At 30.7% G+C, this 19,527-nt stretch overlaps 1 protein-coding gene across 1 annotated transcript in view; it reads right to left on the bottom strand.

The window, feature by feature from the left end:
* LOC145263035 (complement component C9-like) overlaps positions 1-10,256 on the bottom strand; it is a 46,900-nt gene extending 36,644 nt beyond the window's left edge. The window contains exon 1 of the mRNA XM_080119867.1: positions 10,184-10,256. Coding sequence (XP_079975993.1) covers positions 10,184-10,256 — 73 coding nt within the window. The remainder of the gene's footprint in view (positions 1-10,183) is intronic.
* Positions 10,257-19,527: the final 9,271 nt, after the last annotated feature.

Raw genomic sequence — 19,527 nt, 5'->3', positions numbered from 1 at the left:
ATTAAGTTAGATCAATGTCCAAAGAACCTATATCTAAAATTTCAAGTGTTTAGACCTAAAATTGTCGGAGGAGTTCGGTAGAGTTCTCAATCGCCAAATTTCTGGCCGAAAACCGATCAAATAGATTTTCCCAAATCTCAGTACCCTGTATATCAAATTTCAAGTCTGCAGACTTAAAATTGACAGAGTTATTGCATAGGGAAATGTACACAGACAGATAGATAGATAGATAGATAGATAGATAGATAGATTAAACAAAAATATATACGTATACATAAATATATATGGAAACAATATTGTGTGTCCTGTAAACTTTTTACGCAAATATTACGCAAGTATAAATCATGTAGAATAGTTGCATGAATATAATTACACGTAATAGTTAACTAAAGATGATCATCCCATAAGAAAACGGAAAAAAACTAATAGGGAATTAATTAAAATGAATGTTTAAAAGAATATGCAAATTAGCTAGATCTTTTGCTAGTGAATGCAATTCCACAGCCCATATATAAGAAAATTGTATTTTCTTTTTAAATAAATAGAAAAGAGGGTTTTTAATATTAATATCAATGCACACAAAAGAAACACGAATTTATAGGAGTATAGATATAGATATAGATAGATAGATAGAAGATAGATATACATCTTTACTCACGTTCACTTCTACCAAGGCATATCACCACTTAGATGTAAGAGGCTACTATTTGGGACCATGTATAGAAAAGATTAACAAGATGTTGGTTTACGTTACATTTAAACTTATATCAGTACAGTCAGGGAAGCAGGTAACAAGAAAAGAATTCCAAAGTGTAGCTGATTGAGGGGAAAAAAAACTAATAGAGTAGAAAGTTTTCTGGCATTTAGGGACAACAACAGTGAAGGGGTGTGATTTTATTGCTAAGCAGGTTTGTTGAGGATATATACGTTGAGAGAACGCAAGTACAACGAGTTCATTGCAGCATTAAGAATTTTTTTTAAAAGTTCAATTTATGAAATCAATTCTTAATGCTGCAATATTTTAAGCTATAAATTTATTATATTGTTTACTAGAATATCTTGTCCTTTTCTTTTCCAGTTTTAACAACTAGTCCTTTACTTTTTCATGCTTAAGCTTAACCATATGAATTCTACTTTTTAGGCGATTTTAGAATCGGATTCGGAATCGGAATCAGGAATTCTATCGGAATCAGGAAAAATATTGGACTCGTCATATCATTAGTTTTAATTACAAATAAAAACTAGTTTTATTTCTTTACTTCTTTTCATTAAATTTATGTAAAATTCACTTTTTTAAAAATTAAAATAGATTCATCTTTTTGTCTGTTTCTTGCTTATTTAATTGTTTAGGACTAGGAATTAGGGTTAGGGTTAGGGTTAGGGTTAGGGTTAAGAGTAGTATTCGTCAGATATCCAAATTCACAGGCTAACATGCCAGATCGTCTGCATAAGTCAAGAAAAAATGGACGGGGTTGGACGACGATTCGATTATTTTAAATTTTAAATGCTAAAATTTATCTTCTGACGATGTTTTAAAGTTCACGATATTACAGTGGTGTTTTCAAATCAATAAATCTTTCGTGTGAATTTGAACATTGATATAAAATCGATGCCAGGAAAGAAAAGTATGCGATAAAATGCAAAGCAAACATCAGATTCTCTTGAAATCTTTTTCGTAATTTGGATTTCTTTGCTTTTATTTGTTATGAATTTTGGAATAAAGCTGCAAGGTACAAGGGATGGTAATGTGAATTATATTTACTTCAATGAAAAAGGAACTAAGAAGAACCCTTCCAGGAAAATCTATACATTCCGGATTTTTAAAAATATTTTTAATATAATTATTAGGCATCAATTGACAAATATAAACCATTAATTATAAAATATTAACCAACTATCATACAATATAAACCATCATTTAAAAAATATTAGACATCATTAAAAATATTAACCATCTATTAATAAATATGATAACCAATTAATAAAGATTATAATCAAATAATAAATATTAAACTTAATTTAATAAATATAAAACATAAATTAATAAATATTAACCTTCAATTAATAAATATTAACCATCAATTAATAAATATTAACATTAAATTATAAACTATCAATTCATAAATATTAGACATCAATTATGTAAACATTAAGAATTAATTAATACATATTAAACATCAATAATAATATTAGACATCAATTATGTAAACATTAAGAATTAATTAATACATATTAAACATCAATAATAATATTAGACATCAATTATAACATATTAGTCATAAATGCAAAAAATATCAATCAATAATAGACATTAATTAATAAATATTTACCATAATTTAATAAATATTAAACATCAATAATTAAATATTAAACATTATTAATTAAATATTAGCCATCATTTAATAAATATAAGACATCAATTAATAAATATTAGACATCAATTAATAAATGTCAGACATCAATTAATAAACAATTACAATCAATTGATAAATATTAACCATTAATTAGTAAATATTTAACATCAATTAAAAAATGTCAACCATCAATTAATAAATATTCATCAGCAAATAATAATTGTTGGACATCAATTAATAAATATTAACCACTACTTAATTAATATAAGATATCTATTAATAAATATTAACTATCACTTTCTAAATATAAAACCTGAATTAATAAATATTAGAAATCAATTACAAAATATTAGACATAATAAAGTAAATATTAACCATCAATTAATATATATATATATATATATATATATATATATATATATATATATACCTCATCCATTAATAGATATTAGACATCAATTAATTAATATCAGACACCAATTAAAACTTTTAGACATTAAATAATAAATAATATCCATCAAGTAATAAAAAATAACTACTAATTTTTAATATCAGAAATCAATTAATAAAAACACCTATCTATTAATAAGTATTAACTATCAATTAATAAATATAAACTATCAATTAATGAATAGTACAAATAAATTAATAAATATTAAATATAAATTAATAAATATTAGCAATCAATAATAAAATACATCATTAATAAATATAAAAAATCAATTAATAAATATTAAAAATTAATAAATAATATTTAACATACAGTTATGATTATTATGCACTAATTAATAAATATAAAACAGCAACTAATACATATTACACATCAAATAATAGATACGAAAAATATCAATTATTAAATATTAAACATACAATTAATTAATATGAAAAATCAATTAATATATTAAAAATTAATTGTGAATATTTTACATCACTTTGTAAATATTATACACTAATTAAAAAATATTTAACAGCAAGTTATTATTATTAGGCATCAATTAATAAATATTAGGCATCAAGTATTAAATAGTAGGTACCGATATATAAATATTAAACATTAATTACTAAATATTAAACAACAATTAATGAATATTAGACATCAATTAATAGATAGTAGACATTAATTAAAAAATATTAGCCATAAATTAAAAAGAAATCAATCATCAATTAATGAATTTTAAGCATCAATTACTAAATATTCAACATCAACTAATAAATAGAAAACTTTACATAACAAATACTAGATATAAAAAAATATTATGTAATCTATATCATTAATAAATATTAACTATCAATGAATAAATATTAGACATCAATTTATAAATATAAACCATCAATTAATTAATATAAGACATCGATTAATAAATATTAGACATCAATTAATAAATATTAGACACAAAGTAAAAATATATAACATCAATTAATAAATATTAACCATTAAATAAAAAATATGCACTATCAATTAATACATATAAGAAATTAACAATTAAATGATAAGGATCTATAAATAAGCATTAACCATCAATTAATAAATATAAACAACTAATTTATTTATATTACACATAAATTTATAAATATAATGAAAACATAAACTAATAAATATCAGTCCTCCCTTAATTAAATATAATACATTAATAACTTAATGTATAAAATGAATTAAGAAATAATTAAAAAAATATTAAAAATGTATAATATCAATTAATGAATATTATACACTAATTAATAAATAATTAGCAGCAATTAATACAAATATTACCCCAAATTAATAAATATTAAACACGAATTAAAAATATTAGGCATTAAATAATAAATATTAAATACTAATTAAAAATATTATACATTTAGTACTAAATATAAGCTATCAATTATAAAGCATTGGACATCTATTTATAAATATTAAACATTATATAATAAATAAGAAACAAAAAATAATTAATATTAGACATCAATTAATAAATAGCAGAGATCAATTAATTAATATTGGAATCTATTAATAAATATTGGATACTATAAATATTATAACCAATTTATGGACATAATAATCAATAAATAAATCTTAAACATTAATTAATAATTAGACATCAATAATAAATATTAGATATCAATTTAAAATTATCAGACATCAATTAAAAATATTAGACATCTATTTAAAAATATTAGACATCAATTTATGCATATTAATCATCAATTCATACATAGTATATATCAATTAATAAATATTAACGATCTATAAATAAATATTAACCATCAATTAATAGATATTAACTATCAGTTAATAAATACTACAAATAAGTTGATAAATATCAAACATCAATTAATAAATATTTGTCATCGATAATTGAATATTAGACATCAATTAATGGATAGTAGACACTAATTTATAAATATTAGACATCAGCTAATAGATATTAAACACTAATTAACAAATATTAGACAGCAATTATTAAATATTAGCTATCAACTATTAAATATTAGACATCAATTAAAAATATTTGACATCATTTAATAAATGTTATAAACAATTAATAAAGATTATAATCATTTAATAAGGTTTTTATGATAAATTAATAAATAATATTAAACAGGAATAAATAAATATTAGACATCAATTAATAAATATAAACCATGAATTAACAAATATCCACAATCTATCTATCTATCTATCTATCTATCTATCTATCTATCTATCTATCTATCTATCTATCTATAAAAGTGGACGTGTCTGTTTGTCTGTCTGTGTACATTTCCTACGCAATAACTCTGTCAATTTTTAGTCTACGGACTCGAAATTTGATATACAGAGTACTGAGATTTGAGAAAATCTATGTGATCGGTTTTTGGCCAGAAATTTGGCTGTTAAGGGGTCAAAGTTCAACGATTTGACCTTTGAGAACTCTACCAAACTCCTCCGACAATTTTAGGTATAAACACTTGAAATTTTATATATAGGTTCCTTGGACATTGATCTAACTTAATAAGTTGATTTGAGCCCTAAACAATACATATTAAGGGGTCATGATAGGGGTCAAAGTTAAAAAATTGACCGTTTTTTTGGTTTTTGGTTTTTGCTCAACATACACCTCCAAACACCCGGGCAACGCCCGGCTGAAATGCTAGTATATATATATAAAAGTGGACGTGTCTGTGTGTGTGTGTGTGTGTCTACATTTTTCAACGCAATAACCCTGTCAATTTTCGGTCTACAGACTCAAAATTTGATATACAGAGTACTGAGATTTGGAAAAATCTTTGTAATCCATTTTCGGCCAGAAATTTGTCTGTTAAGGGGTCAAAGTTCAGCGATTTGACCTTTGAGAACTCTACCAAACTCCTCCGCCATTTTTGGGTAAAAACACTTGAAATTTTAGATATATGTTCCTTGGACATGGATCTAACTTAATAAGTTGATTTGAGCCCCAAACACTAAATGTTAAGGGGTCCTAATAGGGGTCAAAGTTTAAAAAAATTGACTGCTTTTTTTTTTTTGCTCAACATACACCTCCAAACACCCGGGCAACGCCAGGCTGAAATGCTAGTATATCTATAAAAGTGAAAATGTGTGTGTGTGTGTGTGTGTGTGTGTCTGTTTATCTATGTGTGTACATTTCCCTACCAAATAACTCTGTCAATTGTCCGTCTACAGACTCGAGATTTAACATAACGGGTATTGAGATTAGGGAAAATCTATTTGATCGGTTTTCGGCCAGAAATTTGGCTGGTAAGGGGTCAAAGTTCAACGATTTGACCGTTGAAAACTCTACCAAACTCCTCCGCCAATTTTGGGTCTAAACACTTGAAACCTTAGATATAGGTTACTTGGGCATGGATCTAACTTTATAATTTGATTTGAGCCCAAAACAGTAAATGTTAAGGGGTCAAAATTAGGGTCGAAGTTAAAAAAAAAATTGAACTCTGCGGTCTCTATCAAAGTACTCTGCCAATTTTTGGTCTAAACATTTGAAATTTTAGATAAAGTGTATTCAGACATATGGCAAGATTTTTCATCGGTTTTTTGCTGAAAATTTGGCTTCCAATGAGTCAAAGTTCAAAAGATTTGACCTTTGCGGTCTCTAGCAAACTATTCAGCCAATTTTGGGCCTAAACATGCGAAATTTTCATAAAGGATAATCAGTCATGCAACAAGCTTTTTTATATGTTTTCAGGCAAAAAATTTGGCTTTCAAGAGGTCAAAGTTGACAGAATTGACCTTTACAGACTATACAAAACTCCTCTGCCAATTTTGGGTCTGAAAACTTGAAATTTTATATCTTGGTAGCTTAGACATGTGTCAAATATTTTAATTTTATTTGAGCCCAAAACAATAAATGTTAAGGGGCCAAAATTGGAATCAAATTTTAAATTTGACATCTGCGGTCTCTACCAACTTTTTTTTTTTTTTTTTACATAGGCATCACTACTTATCAAGGCCAAGAGGCCACTGGAGGATAAGGGTTATAGAGTGTACAGTAGAAATTGGACGATATAGTAATCGTTAGTAAATGGAAATTCGATAAATTTGTTAACAAGTGGAACGGCTAATCAAGAACTTGCGACCCAATAATCCCAGAAGAGACGTTGCGAGCCTGTCCTTGTTTTATCGTTATTTCCATGGCAGATGCTCGTCTGAACTCCAATCTCTGGTCCCCCCTCGCCAATCTTTCACGAAAAACACCTGTCTAGCTGAATCCACTGTGAAAAATTTCCCCCACTCTATATCTGTGCCTAAATCAAAACGCGGATTCCATGAACAAAGCTTCTTTCTTAGAACTGCACGCCTGTGGAACTCTGTTCCGTCTGCCTGCTTCCCTCCGGACTACAACTTGGTTGTCTTCAAGTCCAATGTTAACAAATTCCTAATGAACCGCCCCCTTAAGTAAACATTTCAGCAAATCTCCTCACTAACGTAATGTACTTGCAATAACCCTTATCCCTGAGTGGCTTCCGGGCCTTGATAAGTGATGATCACTGTGTAAAAAAAAAAAAAAAAAAAAAAAAGAAATGAAATCTCTAGATACTCACAGCAAATTGTGCCTTTTCTTCTTCTAATAATTTTGCTTGTCTGGGAGCCTCCATTTCTTCTTTATCTTTTTTAGGTATCTAAATCTGCTGTTTTTCTCTATTGTTATTATATAAGGTATTACCGTACATATGGAGACTTTTTAATATATACATGTGCATATATAGTTATAAACAGTACATAGGGCCCAAGCAAAGCCGGGCTGAACTGCTAGCATATCTGTAAAAGTAACAATGCCTGTGTGTATGTCTATCTGTCTGTGTGTGTACATTTTCCTACCAAATAACTGTCAATTTTCGGTCTACAGACTCGAGATTTAACATAACGGGTATTGAGATTAGGGAAAATCTATTTGATCGGTTTTCGGCCAGAAATTTGTCTGTTAAGGGGTCAAAGTTCAACGATTTGACCATTGAAAACTCTACCAAACTCCTCCGCCAATTTTGGGTCTAAACACTTGAAATTTTTGGTATAGATTACTTGGACATGGATCTAACTTTATAATTTGATTTGAGCCCCAAAACAATAAAGACTAATGGGTTATAATTGGGATCAAAGTTTTAAAAAATTGACCTCTGCGGTTTCTATAAAATTGCTCAGCCAATTTTTAGTCTAAACATTTGAAATTTTACATAAAGTGTATTCAGACATAGAGCAAGCTTTTTGATCGGATTTTGTTGAAAATTTGGCTTCCAAAGTGTCAAAGTTCAAAATATTTGACCTTCTCTAGCAAACTATTAAGCCAATTTTGGGTCTAAAAATGCGAAATTTTACATAAAGGGTAATCAGACATGCACCAAGCTTTTTAATCAGTTTTGGGGCAAAAATTTGGCTTTCAAGAGGTCAAAGTTCACAGAATTGACCTTTGCAGACTATACCAAACTCCTCCGCCAATTTTGGGTTTGAACACTTGAAAATTTAGATGTAGGTTACTTGGACATTTTAATTTAATTTGAGCCCAAAACAATAAAAGTTAAGAGGTCAAAATTGGAGTCAAATTTAAAGAAAATTTGACCTCTGCGTCTCTACCAACTTTTCCCTGTTGTTGTTAAGAAAACCTATTATACAGAAAGGCATTACCGTACATATTCACACTTTTTAATATATGCATATGCACATAAATTTATGAACAGTATATAAGTCCTGAGCAAAGCCAGGCTGAACTGCTTGTTTATAAATATTACTCAAAAATCTATAATTTTAGAAATCTATTAATAAATATTAAATATTAATCAATACATATTAGACATCAATTAATAAATATTAACCATCTATAAATAAATATTTATGATTAATTGATAAATATTAACCATAAATAATTAAATATTAGACATCCATAAATATATATCACTCATTAATTAATAAATATTAGACACCAATTAATTTGTTTTGTTTTATCGTTACTACCATGGCAGGTGCTCGTCTGAGCTCCAATCTCTGGTCCCCCCTCACCAATCTTTCACGATAAACACCTGTCTAGCTGAAACCACTGTCAAACATTTTCCCCACTCTTTATCTGTGCCAAAATCAAAATGTAGATTCCATGAACAAAGCTTCTTTCTTAGAAGTGCACGCCTGTGCAACTCTGTTCTGGTTGCCTGTTTCCCACCTGACTACAATCTGGATGTTTTAAAGTCCAACATAAACAAATTCCCTTAAGCAAAACACTTTATCAAATCTCCAATACTAATGTACTGCACACGCAATAACCCTTATCCCCGAGTGGCTTCCGGGCCTTGGTAAGTGGTGACTATCTTGTAAAAAAAAAAAAAGTATAGGTCAGAATCTATTCCATCTATTTTTTTAAAGTAATATTTTTTAGCCTTTTACATCAAGTGGCTTGATGCCTTGTCTGGATGATTACCATAAACAATATTAAACATCAATTAATAAATATCAGACTTCAATTAATAAATATTAGACATTTATTAATATATTTTAGACATTTATTAATAAATATCAGATAATTATTTTAAAATACTAGACATTAATTAATAAATATTAAACATCAATTAATAAATATTAGACATTAATAAATATTAAACATTAATTAATAAATTTTAAGTCAGAATTTATTCCATCTTACAGTTATCGTAATCAATTTTTTGTTTTTGAAGTAGTATTTTATAGCCTCTTATATCAAGTGACTTAACGCCTTGTCTGGAAAGATTTCTATGAAAAATATTAGACGTCAATTAATACATATTCACCAAATTTCAGTTTCTTTGACACAATCTTCCATTTGAAAATGATAATATTTCAGATTTACATTAAATATGATCGATAGTCATTGGAAATCAATTTAAGCAAGATACTTTGAATTTCAGCTTTGTATCAAGCCTCATTAAGCTGAAATGTTACTTTCTAAAATCAAAATCATGTAATGGATTTTAATCAAAATTAGAATAAGGATTATAAACATAAGGCTTAGTATCATCATATCTTGATATTAATCTTCGTAATTGGACGTGAAAGTGGTACAAAACTGTTCTATTTGGCCGAATTTATTTTACCCGTCCTGGGACGGGTATTGTTCAAGTTATTATTATTATAAAGCTTCACTAACTAAACATGTTAAAATAAATACTGAGCAATATCTCTCACCAAATATGCTATCAAGTATCATATATACAGGGTGTTGCAATGGAGTCTTCCTCTTAACAAAAAGGAAACAAAACAAGCAATAAAAATGAAAGTTGTATATGCAAAGACCCGGCAGTTTATTCAGTAATAGTTTGGATAAATACTACATCATTCTTAATATAAGCACAACCGGCAGAGACGACCATCTCAAGGTGAGTGCGAAATGAGTTACATGTTATTGTGGCAACGTCTTCTTCAATAGCGGTGAACGCCTCCACGATGGAAGCCTTCAGAGAGTCGACCATGTTGTGGAGATGGTTGTTTGTCTTGATCCCGATCACATCCAAGGATAAATAGTCAAGAGGGTTGTAGCCAGCAGAGTAAGGCGGCCATAAGTCTGGAAGTCTTGCAACCAGTGGGGAGGAACCTTGTTGAAAAATATTATGTAGAGTCGCTTTGAAGAGTAGTAATATATATAGAAGAAAGCAAAAAACTTATTAGACATCATCATCATCACTATCATTGTCATCATCATCGTCATTGTCATCATCACCATCACTACCATCGTCATCATCATCATCGTCATCATCATCATCACTGACGTCGTCATCGTTGTCGTCGTCATCATCATCATCATCATCATCACTATCATCATCATCGTCATTATCACCATCATCACTATCATCGTCATCATCATTACTATCATTATCATCACTATCATCGTCATCATCACTATTATTATCATGATCATGATCATCACTATCATTATTATCACCATCATCATCACTATCATCATCACTATCATTATCATCATCATCACTATCATTATTCTCATCATCATCACTATCATCGTCATCGTCATCATCATCATCATCAGTCATCATCATCACTGTCATCATCATCACTATTATCACTGTCATCATCTCCATCATCATCTCCATCATCATCGTCATCACTATCATCATCATCATCATCATCATCATCATCATCATCATCATCATCATCATCACTGTCAATAATAATAATAATAATAATATTCAGTTTTAATGCCGGTTTGTGTTGGATAGTTTTAAGAAATTCACTTTCAAAGTGACCTATCTCTAGCCAGGCCTCTATTCATTGATCTTTCCTCAATTTTTGTTTGTTTTTGAAATACATTGGTTTTCATTTTTTAAGCCAATATCAATATAGGTGTTTAATTTCTTGTTGTCCTTCAAGAAAAAGGGTCGGATCTTATGAATATGGAACCAGGCGTCACTTTGTCCTGGTATGCCCTTGGTCATGCCATGAAGTTCCACTCTTCTGCACACATGCCTCTATATTGTCCATCTGTTACATAAAGAAGAGTTGTCTTTGTATCTTTGTATGTTCAGCTAACAGTAAAAGAACATACAAAACAAAGACCCACAAAGTTGGTATTTTTTTAATCAATATTATCCTAGATGAATAATATTGAAATATTAGTCATCCAGGACAATATTGATTAAAAAATAGCAACTTTGTGGGTCTTTGTTTTGTATTTTATTTACTGTTAGCTGAACATACAAAGATACAAACAGACAAACATACAAACAGACAACTCTTCTTTATGTGACAGATGGACAATATTTATTAAAAAATAGCAACTTTATAAGAAAGTGGATTGAAACTGATTACGAGGCCAATGAGTTTAACAAACTACTAGCTTTTAGTGACACCTGAAGGAGACAAAATAAAAATTAATATTTTGATGTCACACCCTACTGAAGTGGACAGAGGTCTTGTTATGGAACTGATACACTGTTGTTACATGCCAGGTCACAGTTATATTGCGTGCTGTGACCATGCATTTGGCAACAGTTAAAAAGTGATAAGATGCCACGGAAACATTCACTGTTTGGAGGCATACTGTGATATTAGCAGGGAAGCTGTATCAGGTGATTTAGGTTTACGGTTTTGGAAGTTTTATTTATAAAAGTTTATACATTGCCAAAGTCTACCAGAACTTTTACAGTGATTCCATTTGTGTTTCTGAATTTTTGAGATGATGATTGATAATTTGTATTATTTGAATTCTTCGGACTACTGTTCTCATCTTGAGCTAACATAGTTTTGGACAGAAAAAAAAATAGATTAAAAAGATTTTTTTTAATTGTATGTTATAAAGAATTTTATATAGTTAAATTAATAAAATAATTTTCTATATAAAAAAAAATGATGTCACAGAACGAAGATGTGATATTCCAAAAATCATGTAAATTGATCAAGTAGTTTCTTTTTTTTAACTAAAAAAATCAAATTTTATGACTAAGCGAGACAGCGTTTTATCTGTCATATTTTATAAAGAAGATAACTCAATTCGACTTACTGAGATGAAAATTATCCTTGTAATGGATATAATTTACTTTTAAGATCACAAAGAGTAATAAAATGAATTTCTATATAAAAAAAAATTGATTGATACGATTTTTGGAATATGACATCTTTATTCCATGACAAGTACATATATCAAAGATTTTTCTGATTGGTTTTTTTTAATGAAGTCAAATTCTAAATAAGAACCACATGTTCAAGTTCTATTACGATAAAGTAATGAAAGTAAAATCATGCCAAGAATGCCATTTTGCTTTGAAATAAAAACATATTTTTTGACAGAAATAAAAAAAAATATTTTAATTGTTATACAGAATTTTATATTGTTACTCAAAATGTGAAAAATGTTTTTTTTTCTATCCTTGATAGTAATCTACAAAAAAAATCGAGAAAAAAAAAAAAACTAAATAAAAAAATATTCTTATACAGAATTTTATATTGTTACTCAAAATGTGAAAAACAACGCACAAGACCATGTATGACCAACATTTTGGACAAAAACAGATGTTGAATGTTTTATGAAAAATTTACATTAATTTTAAGATTTTTTGCTTAAGAAAGCTGAAATTTAAAAACTGAGATATTTTTTAAAAATTATTTATTTAAAAAAAGATATTTTTAAGAAAGACCAAAATACGTATGCGTATATATAAAACTTTTCATATATATATAAAACTTTTCATATTTATCTATATATCTATAAAAGTGAAAATGTCTGTGTGTGTGTGTGTGTACATTTCCTTACCAAATAACTGTCAATTTTCAGTCTACAGACTCAAGATTTGACATAAAGGGTATTGAGACTTGGGAAAATCTTTTTAATTGGTTTTCGGCCAGAAATTTGGCTGTCAATGGGTCAAAGTTCAACGATTTGGACTTTGAAAACTCTATCAAACTCCTCTGCCAATTTTGGATCTAAACACTTGAAATTTTAAATGTAGGTTACTTAGACATGGATCAAACTTTTAATTTGATTTGAACCCAAAACCATAAATGTTAAGGGGTCAACATTGGGGTCAAAGTTAAAAAATTTGACCTCTGCAGTCTCTATAAAATTACTCAGCCAATTTCTGGTCTAAACATTTAAAATTTTACATAAAGGGTATTCAGAGATAGGGCAAGCTTTTTAATTGGTTAGGGCCGAAATTTTGTAGCTGCCAAGGGGTCAAAGTTCAAAAGATTTGACCTTTGCGGTGTCTAGCAAACTACTCGGCCAATTTTGGGTCTAAACATTTGAAATTTATATATAACGTGTAATCAGATATGCGGCAAGCATTTTAAGAAGTTTTGGGGCGAAAATTTGGCTGCCAAAATGTCAAAATTGAAAGAGTTGACCTTTGCAGATTTTAAAAAATTCCTCCGCTAATTTTGGGTTTTAAGACTTGAAATTTTAGATGTAGGTAACTTGCATATGGGTAAAACTTTGTATTTTGTTAATAATAAATGTTAAGGGGTCAAATTGGGTCGCTTCTATGAAATTACTCTGACAAATTATGAACAGTGCGTAGGGTTTGAACAAAGCGAGGCTGAACTACTAGTATATAAAACTTTGCATATATATAAAACTTTGCATATATATAAAACTTTGCGTATATATAAAACTTTGCATATATATAAAACTTTGCGTATATATAAAACTTTGCATATATATAAAACTTTGCGTATATATAAAACTTTGCATATATATAAAACTTTGCATATATATAAAACTTTGCGTATATATAAAACTTTGCATATATATAAAACTTTGCATATATATAAAACTTTGCATATATATAAAACTTTGCGTATATATAAAACTTTGCATATATATAAAACTTTGCGTATATATAAAACTTTGCATATATAAGAATCAATTTTATATTTTAAGTCTCTGAAGTTTTGAGATGAGGATTGATTATCCATATTATTTGTATTATTCACAACATTTTGGTAGATGTAACCTGCGACCTTCCTCAGGTGTATCTTGTCAAACTCTTAAATCTTTTTGTTGAACTTGGAAATCTGCATGAAACTCTTTATTTAATCCATGGGGGAAGTTTGTTCTCTCAGCTATGACTGGGAAGACGTCCTAATAACTTGCAATGGTATTTTTGGAGTGGATAAAGTACTTGGTAAAAGTTATCATATAAAGTTACACACTTCTGGAGGGTGAAGGTTCGATTCTTAATGCGGGCGACACTCAAAAAATACAATAGCAAATTGCTTAGAACTTCTATCCAATTATGGCTGACGGAACGAGAGCAAGCTACTCCCACAGATTAAATAAAGAATTACGCTCAAAATTCTATGCAGATTCCAGAGTTCGACAGAAAGATTCACAAGTTTGACAATATATACCTAAAAAAGGTTGGAAGTTACATTTTTTAAAATGAACATTCAAGATGAGAACTGTAAACTAAAGAACCCAAATGATCTAAAAAATTCAGAAACATTATTTAATTGTCGTCAAGGGTGTGAGTTCCATTATAGAAACGTTGATTTAATTTAAATAAGATAAAATATGCATCAAGGGTACTTGAAAGCCAAATCACAACGTAATATTAAGAAAATAAACTATATTATAAATTTCAAACAAGTAAAATATTTGTTTATTTTCCTAATATTACGTTGTGATTTGGCTTTCAAGCGCACTTGATGAGTATTTTCTTTTATTCAAATTAAATCAACGTTTCTATAATGGAACTCACACCCTTGATGTTATCTCGCGTTGTTAACGCAAAATTCCAACATTTGCTGAGAGACAACGTGCGGATCTTTACAAACAGACTTTTCTTTCTCCAACTTTACAACATGGCAAGAAAGAAGAAGAAGAAGAAGAAGAAGAAGAAGAAGAAGAAGAAGAAAGAAAGAAAGAAAACAACATACTGAGGATGGAGTTTGGCTCTGAAGTATATTTAAATTATAAATTTCAAACAAGTAAAATATTTGTTTATTTTCCTAATATTGCATTGTGATTTGGCTTTCAAGCGCATTTGATAAGTGTTTTATCTTATTGTTTAATTGTATTTTTCAGCATTAAACCACCGGATACATTAGTTTGGGTAGCAGTAGACTTTGATGGCATGAGCACATTAAAAGAATGGATCAGAGCTCTTGGTTAGTAGAAGAGTTGTAAGACGTTCACTTTGAAATTCCTTGCAGACAGAAAGATTCCCGAGTTTAACAAGATACACCCAAAGAAGGTCGGAGGTTATATGAACCGAAATATGAAAGTAACACTCAAGATGAGAACAGTAGTTCAAAGAATATAAATAATTCCATTTATTTTACCTGATGTTCTTTGAGGGGGGGGGGATTGCATTTTTTATAGTCGCCATTCCAAGGCAGACAGAAATGAAGCCGATTGCATAAGTTTTTGCAAAAGGAAACACATTTTGTTAGGCTTTTTATTTTTGTATGGAAACCAGGTTTTATATTTTCCTCATATGAAGATATGGGGGCAGTAGATATATCTTAACCCAATGTTCGTTGGCTTTTTTTTTTTTTTTGACATTTTTTTACAGCCGGCATTCCAAGCTGGACAGAAATGAAGCAGATAGTTTCAGTTTTCATAAAAGAAACACATTTCGTTATGCTTTTTTTTTTGTATGGAAGCCTCATATGAAAATATGGGGGCAATAATTAAGCTACTCTGTTCATAATGCGTAACTTGTTTTTCCACTTGTTCCATCAATCTGGCTGTTTCGTGCACCTCTTGCAGCGACAGGACAAGTTGTTTTTTTTTTTAAGTAGTCGCCATCGAATTAGAGTAGAAGAGATTTCATTAATGAAAGTGTCTCACATGCGTTGCTTTTTATGCTTTTCAGCAGTCACCACTTGGAAGTTGCAAGTCTTTTATCGATATTTATGAAGGCGGTGTAATTTGATTGCTGTCTGCCTTTAACAGAGTGGAGATAATTAGGAAATGTGTTTTCCTGTATTAGGAATTGTATGACTTTTTGTTTCTTATTCATTTATTTATTTATTTTTATTTATTTTATTTTACAAAAGAGTCACTACTTATCAATGCCCGGAGGCCACTCGAGGATAAGGGTTAATGAATGTACAGTGGTCACCAGGACAACAGCATAGGAATCTTGAGTGGTGGAGATTGGGTGTAATTTGAGTATTCAAGGGAACGGCTCAACAAGAACTTGTTTACATTGGACTTGAAGGTGACTATATTGTAGTCAACTGAAAAGCAGGCCAGTGGAACTAGAGTTCCACAGACGGGCAGTTCTAGGAAAGAAGCTTTGTTCATGGAATCTGCGTTTAGATTTAGGAACAGATAGAGAGTGGTGGAAATTGTTTATAGTAGTTATAGCTAAACGAGTGTTTCTTGTGAAAGTTTGGTAAGGGGGGGAGGGCCCACAGATTGAAGCTTAGATGAGCATTTGCCATTAAAATATCGACAGAGCAGAGACAGGCTTGCAACGTCTCTTCTGTAGGAAAGAGACTGCAGGGAAGGGAAAAGGGCATCGCCTACTAGGTTTCGAAGTCGGTTTTGAACTCTGTCAAGGCAGGATAGGTGCTTTGGGCTGCTCCTGTTGTTGTGAAAAGATAAATACTGAGACAAGTGAATCATGAGAAGGTTTTCATAACAAACAATTGAACATGCATAATAAACTTAAATATGACAGCATTGCTCTCAGCAAGAAAGGGAGATAATTAGACCTGTTTGTAAACTGCAGTATAGTATATAACAGTGTAGTACTAGTATGTTTTATAACAGAAAGGATTTAACATACAAGTGCCAAACTCAGCATTTTCAACAAATGAAAATGATTCCCGCTCATTTGAAACGACTCTTTTAGTGAGCAGGTATTGAATGTAAAATCAAAATAAAACAAACAACCAAAATCCCAAGGGGAGACATACACGTCGAACGAGCTTAGAATTCTTTCTAGAAGAATATCGGGTACATAGATGCATGTGGACAAAGAGTGGGTGTGTGGGTGTGTGGGAGGGAAGGGGGGTACCATGTGTCGTTTATTGAGGATTGAACTTACAAGATACAATCTTGTTATTTTTTGTGCGATGGTGCGAGTTCACTTATGCAACTGTGCATTTTTTTTGCACGGAGTAATTGTTATTGATATAAAGGGAGGAGAAACTTCCCTCCCCGGGGTAGATGATAAAACTGATGCGATGAGTGGGGACCATGTCGCGTGTTCAGCGAGAAAAAAAAAGAAAATGTTCGATTGTACCAAGTTATTACTAGGGCTGTGACAACAGCATATTCTTTTCATTGTTTTGACTCTTTCATGAGTATATACCCGTTCATATCTTATATGCTTTTATATAGATGGATGTGGTTCTTGGTTGATTAAATGTGCCTGTGTCGGATATATACCCGAGAGTAAAAAGAATGAAAAGAATATGCTGTTGTCACAGCCCTGGTTATTATATTGAGTACAGCAGAATCACTAGATCACCGAAGTTAAGCAACATTGAACCTGGTCAGTACTAAATGGGTGACCATTTGGGACTTCCAGGCGCTGTATGTGCTCTCCGCTTATCTCTCCATTGTTTCCAGTCGTCGTGGACTTCTCCTTGCCACTGGACTCAAACAGTGCCGATTCAGAAAAGGTGTAGTTAGAGATTGGGCAACCCTCGCCTCACAATTACACACGCAGCTGCCCTTAAAGGGGGTAACCTTTGTCTTTCGAGACTGAACGGAGGAATCAATTACCTGGATGAGATTTGTGTTTTAGGGAATCGTTATTACAATTTGAGAGTCAGGTATTTTTTACTTTCACTGTTGCAAGAACAAGAAAGGCTTAATAAATGTAGAACAGTTGAGGTAGCAAGTTCAGTTCACAGGGGGGGGGGGCGCCCAAGGAAAAAATGGAAGGAAGTGATAAAAAAAATGGACCTAAGAGAAAGAGGGAGGAATAAACACCTGGGCAGAGATAGGTTATTTTGGAAGTCGACCTCTTAAAGCCATGCAATGCATTTCAGCATGTAAAACGGACATTAAAGTCATGATGATGATGATGATGATGACGACGACGATGACGATGATGATGATGATAATGATAATGATGATGATGATGTATATAAAAGCATATGTTTGTCTATATTGATGGAGTATTCCGTTCCCAAAGCCTTCTAGTTAGAATACTTAGTCATTCTTTCGGATCAATTATGTGGTTGTTTTCTTATGTAACGCTGCTTTCCAATAATACTTCTCGTAGGTATATATCGACATTCCAATTACAAACATGCTAGGCCCATAGATTATTTTAGTTAATAATTTTCGGATGTTTAATTAGCAAGTATGCAAAGTGCACTCACCTTTATCCAGTTGGTGGCATACTGTGTTTCTGTTTTTTTTAGTTTAGTATTAAATGGTAGTGTTTGAGATGTCATTGAGGAGTTACAGGAGGATAGCTCCTTTCTTAATTTAGCTAAATTGCTTATACAAGCCCATTCTCCAACGATTTTCAGTGAGTATATGTTCGGTGACGCTGTTGTTTTTGTTGTTGCTAAGCATCATTCTTGATGATGATTTTGTTGCCATTCGTTTCCATGATATCTTTCTGTTATGAATTCTTTCTAGAAGTATATTGGGTACTCATGGGGGGGGCGACCATGTGAAGGTTGCCAACGTTCCTAAAAGACAGTGTTTCAGTGAAATGAACTGGCTTCGAACTTGGCACACCCAGGTTTTCTTCGACGCTTTTCAGTGAGTATAGTTATTAATTAGAGGTGTGTTGGTTTATAGTAAATATAGTTATTAATTTGTGGTGAATCGGGGCTACTTTCAACTATTCCCTTGGTTCATGTATTAATTAATTAAGATATTGGTAGTGAGAGGAGTTATGAATTGTAGTATTACAATATCTCACTACTGATGCAATTCTCTATCTATATAAAAGCCAAGTACGGCCAAGGATGGAATACTGTTGCCATATCTGGGCAGGAGCTGCCAAAAACAGCCTATCATGCCTTGACAGAGTACAAAATAGACTTCGTGGTTTAGTGGGGGATGCCCTTTTCTCTACCCTGCAACCCCTCTCCCACAGAAGAGACGTTGCGAGCCTATCCTTGTTTTATCGTTATTTTCATGGCAGGTGCTCGTCTGAACTCCAATCCCTGGTCCCCCCTCGCCAATCTTTCACGAAAAACACCCGTCTAGCTGAATCCACTGTGAAAAATTTCCCCCACTCTATATCTGTGCCTAAATCAAAACGCGGATTTCATGAACAAAGCTTCTTTCTTAGAACTGCACGCCTGTGG

This window comes from Euprymna scolopes, chromosome 38 (genome assembly GCF_053919585.1).
Source record: "Euprymna scolopes isolate OS-2025 chromosome 38, ASM5391958v1, whole genome shotgun sequence".
Lineage (NCBI taxonomy): Eukaryota > Metazoa > Mollusca > Cephalopoda > Sepiida > Sepiolidae > Euprymna > Euprymna scolopes.
The sequence above is the reverse complement of the archived record's forward strand: the minus strand, read 5'-3'. Positions and strand labels throughout refer to the sequence as shown.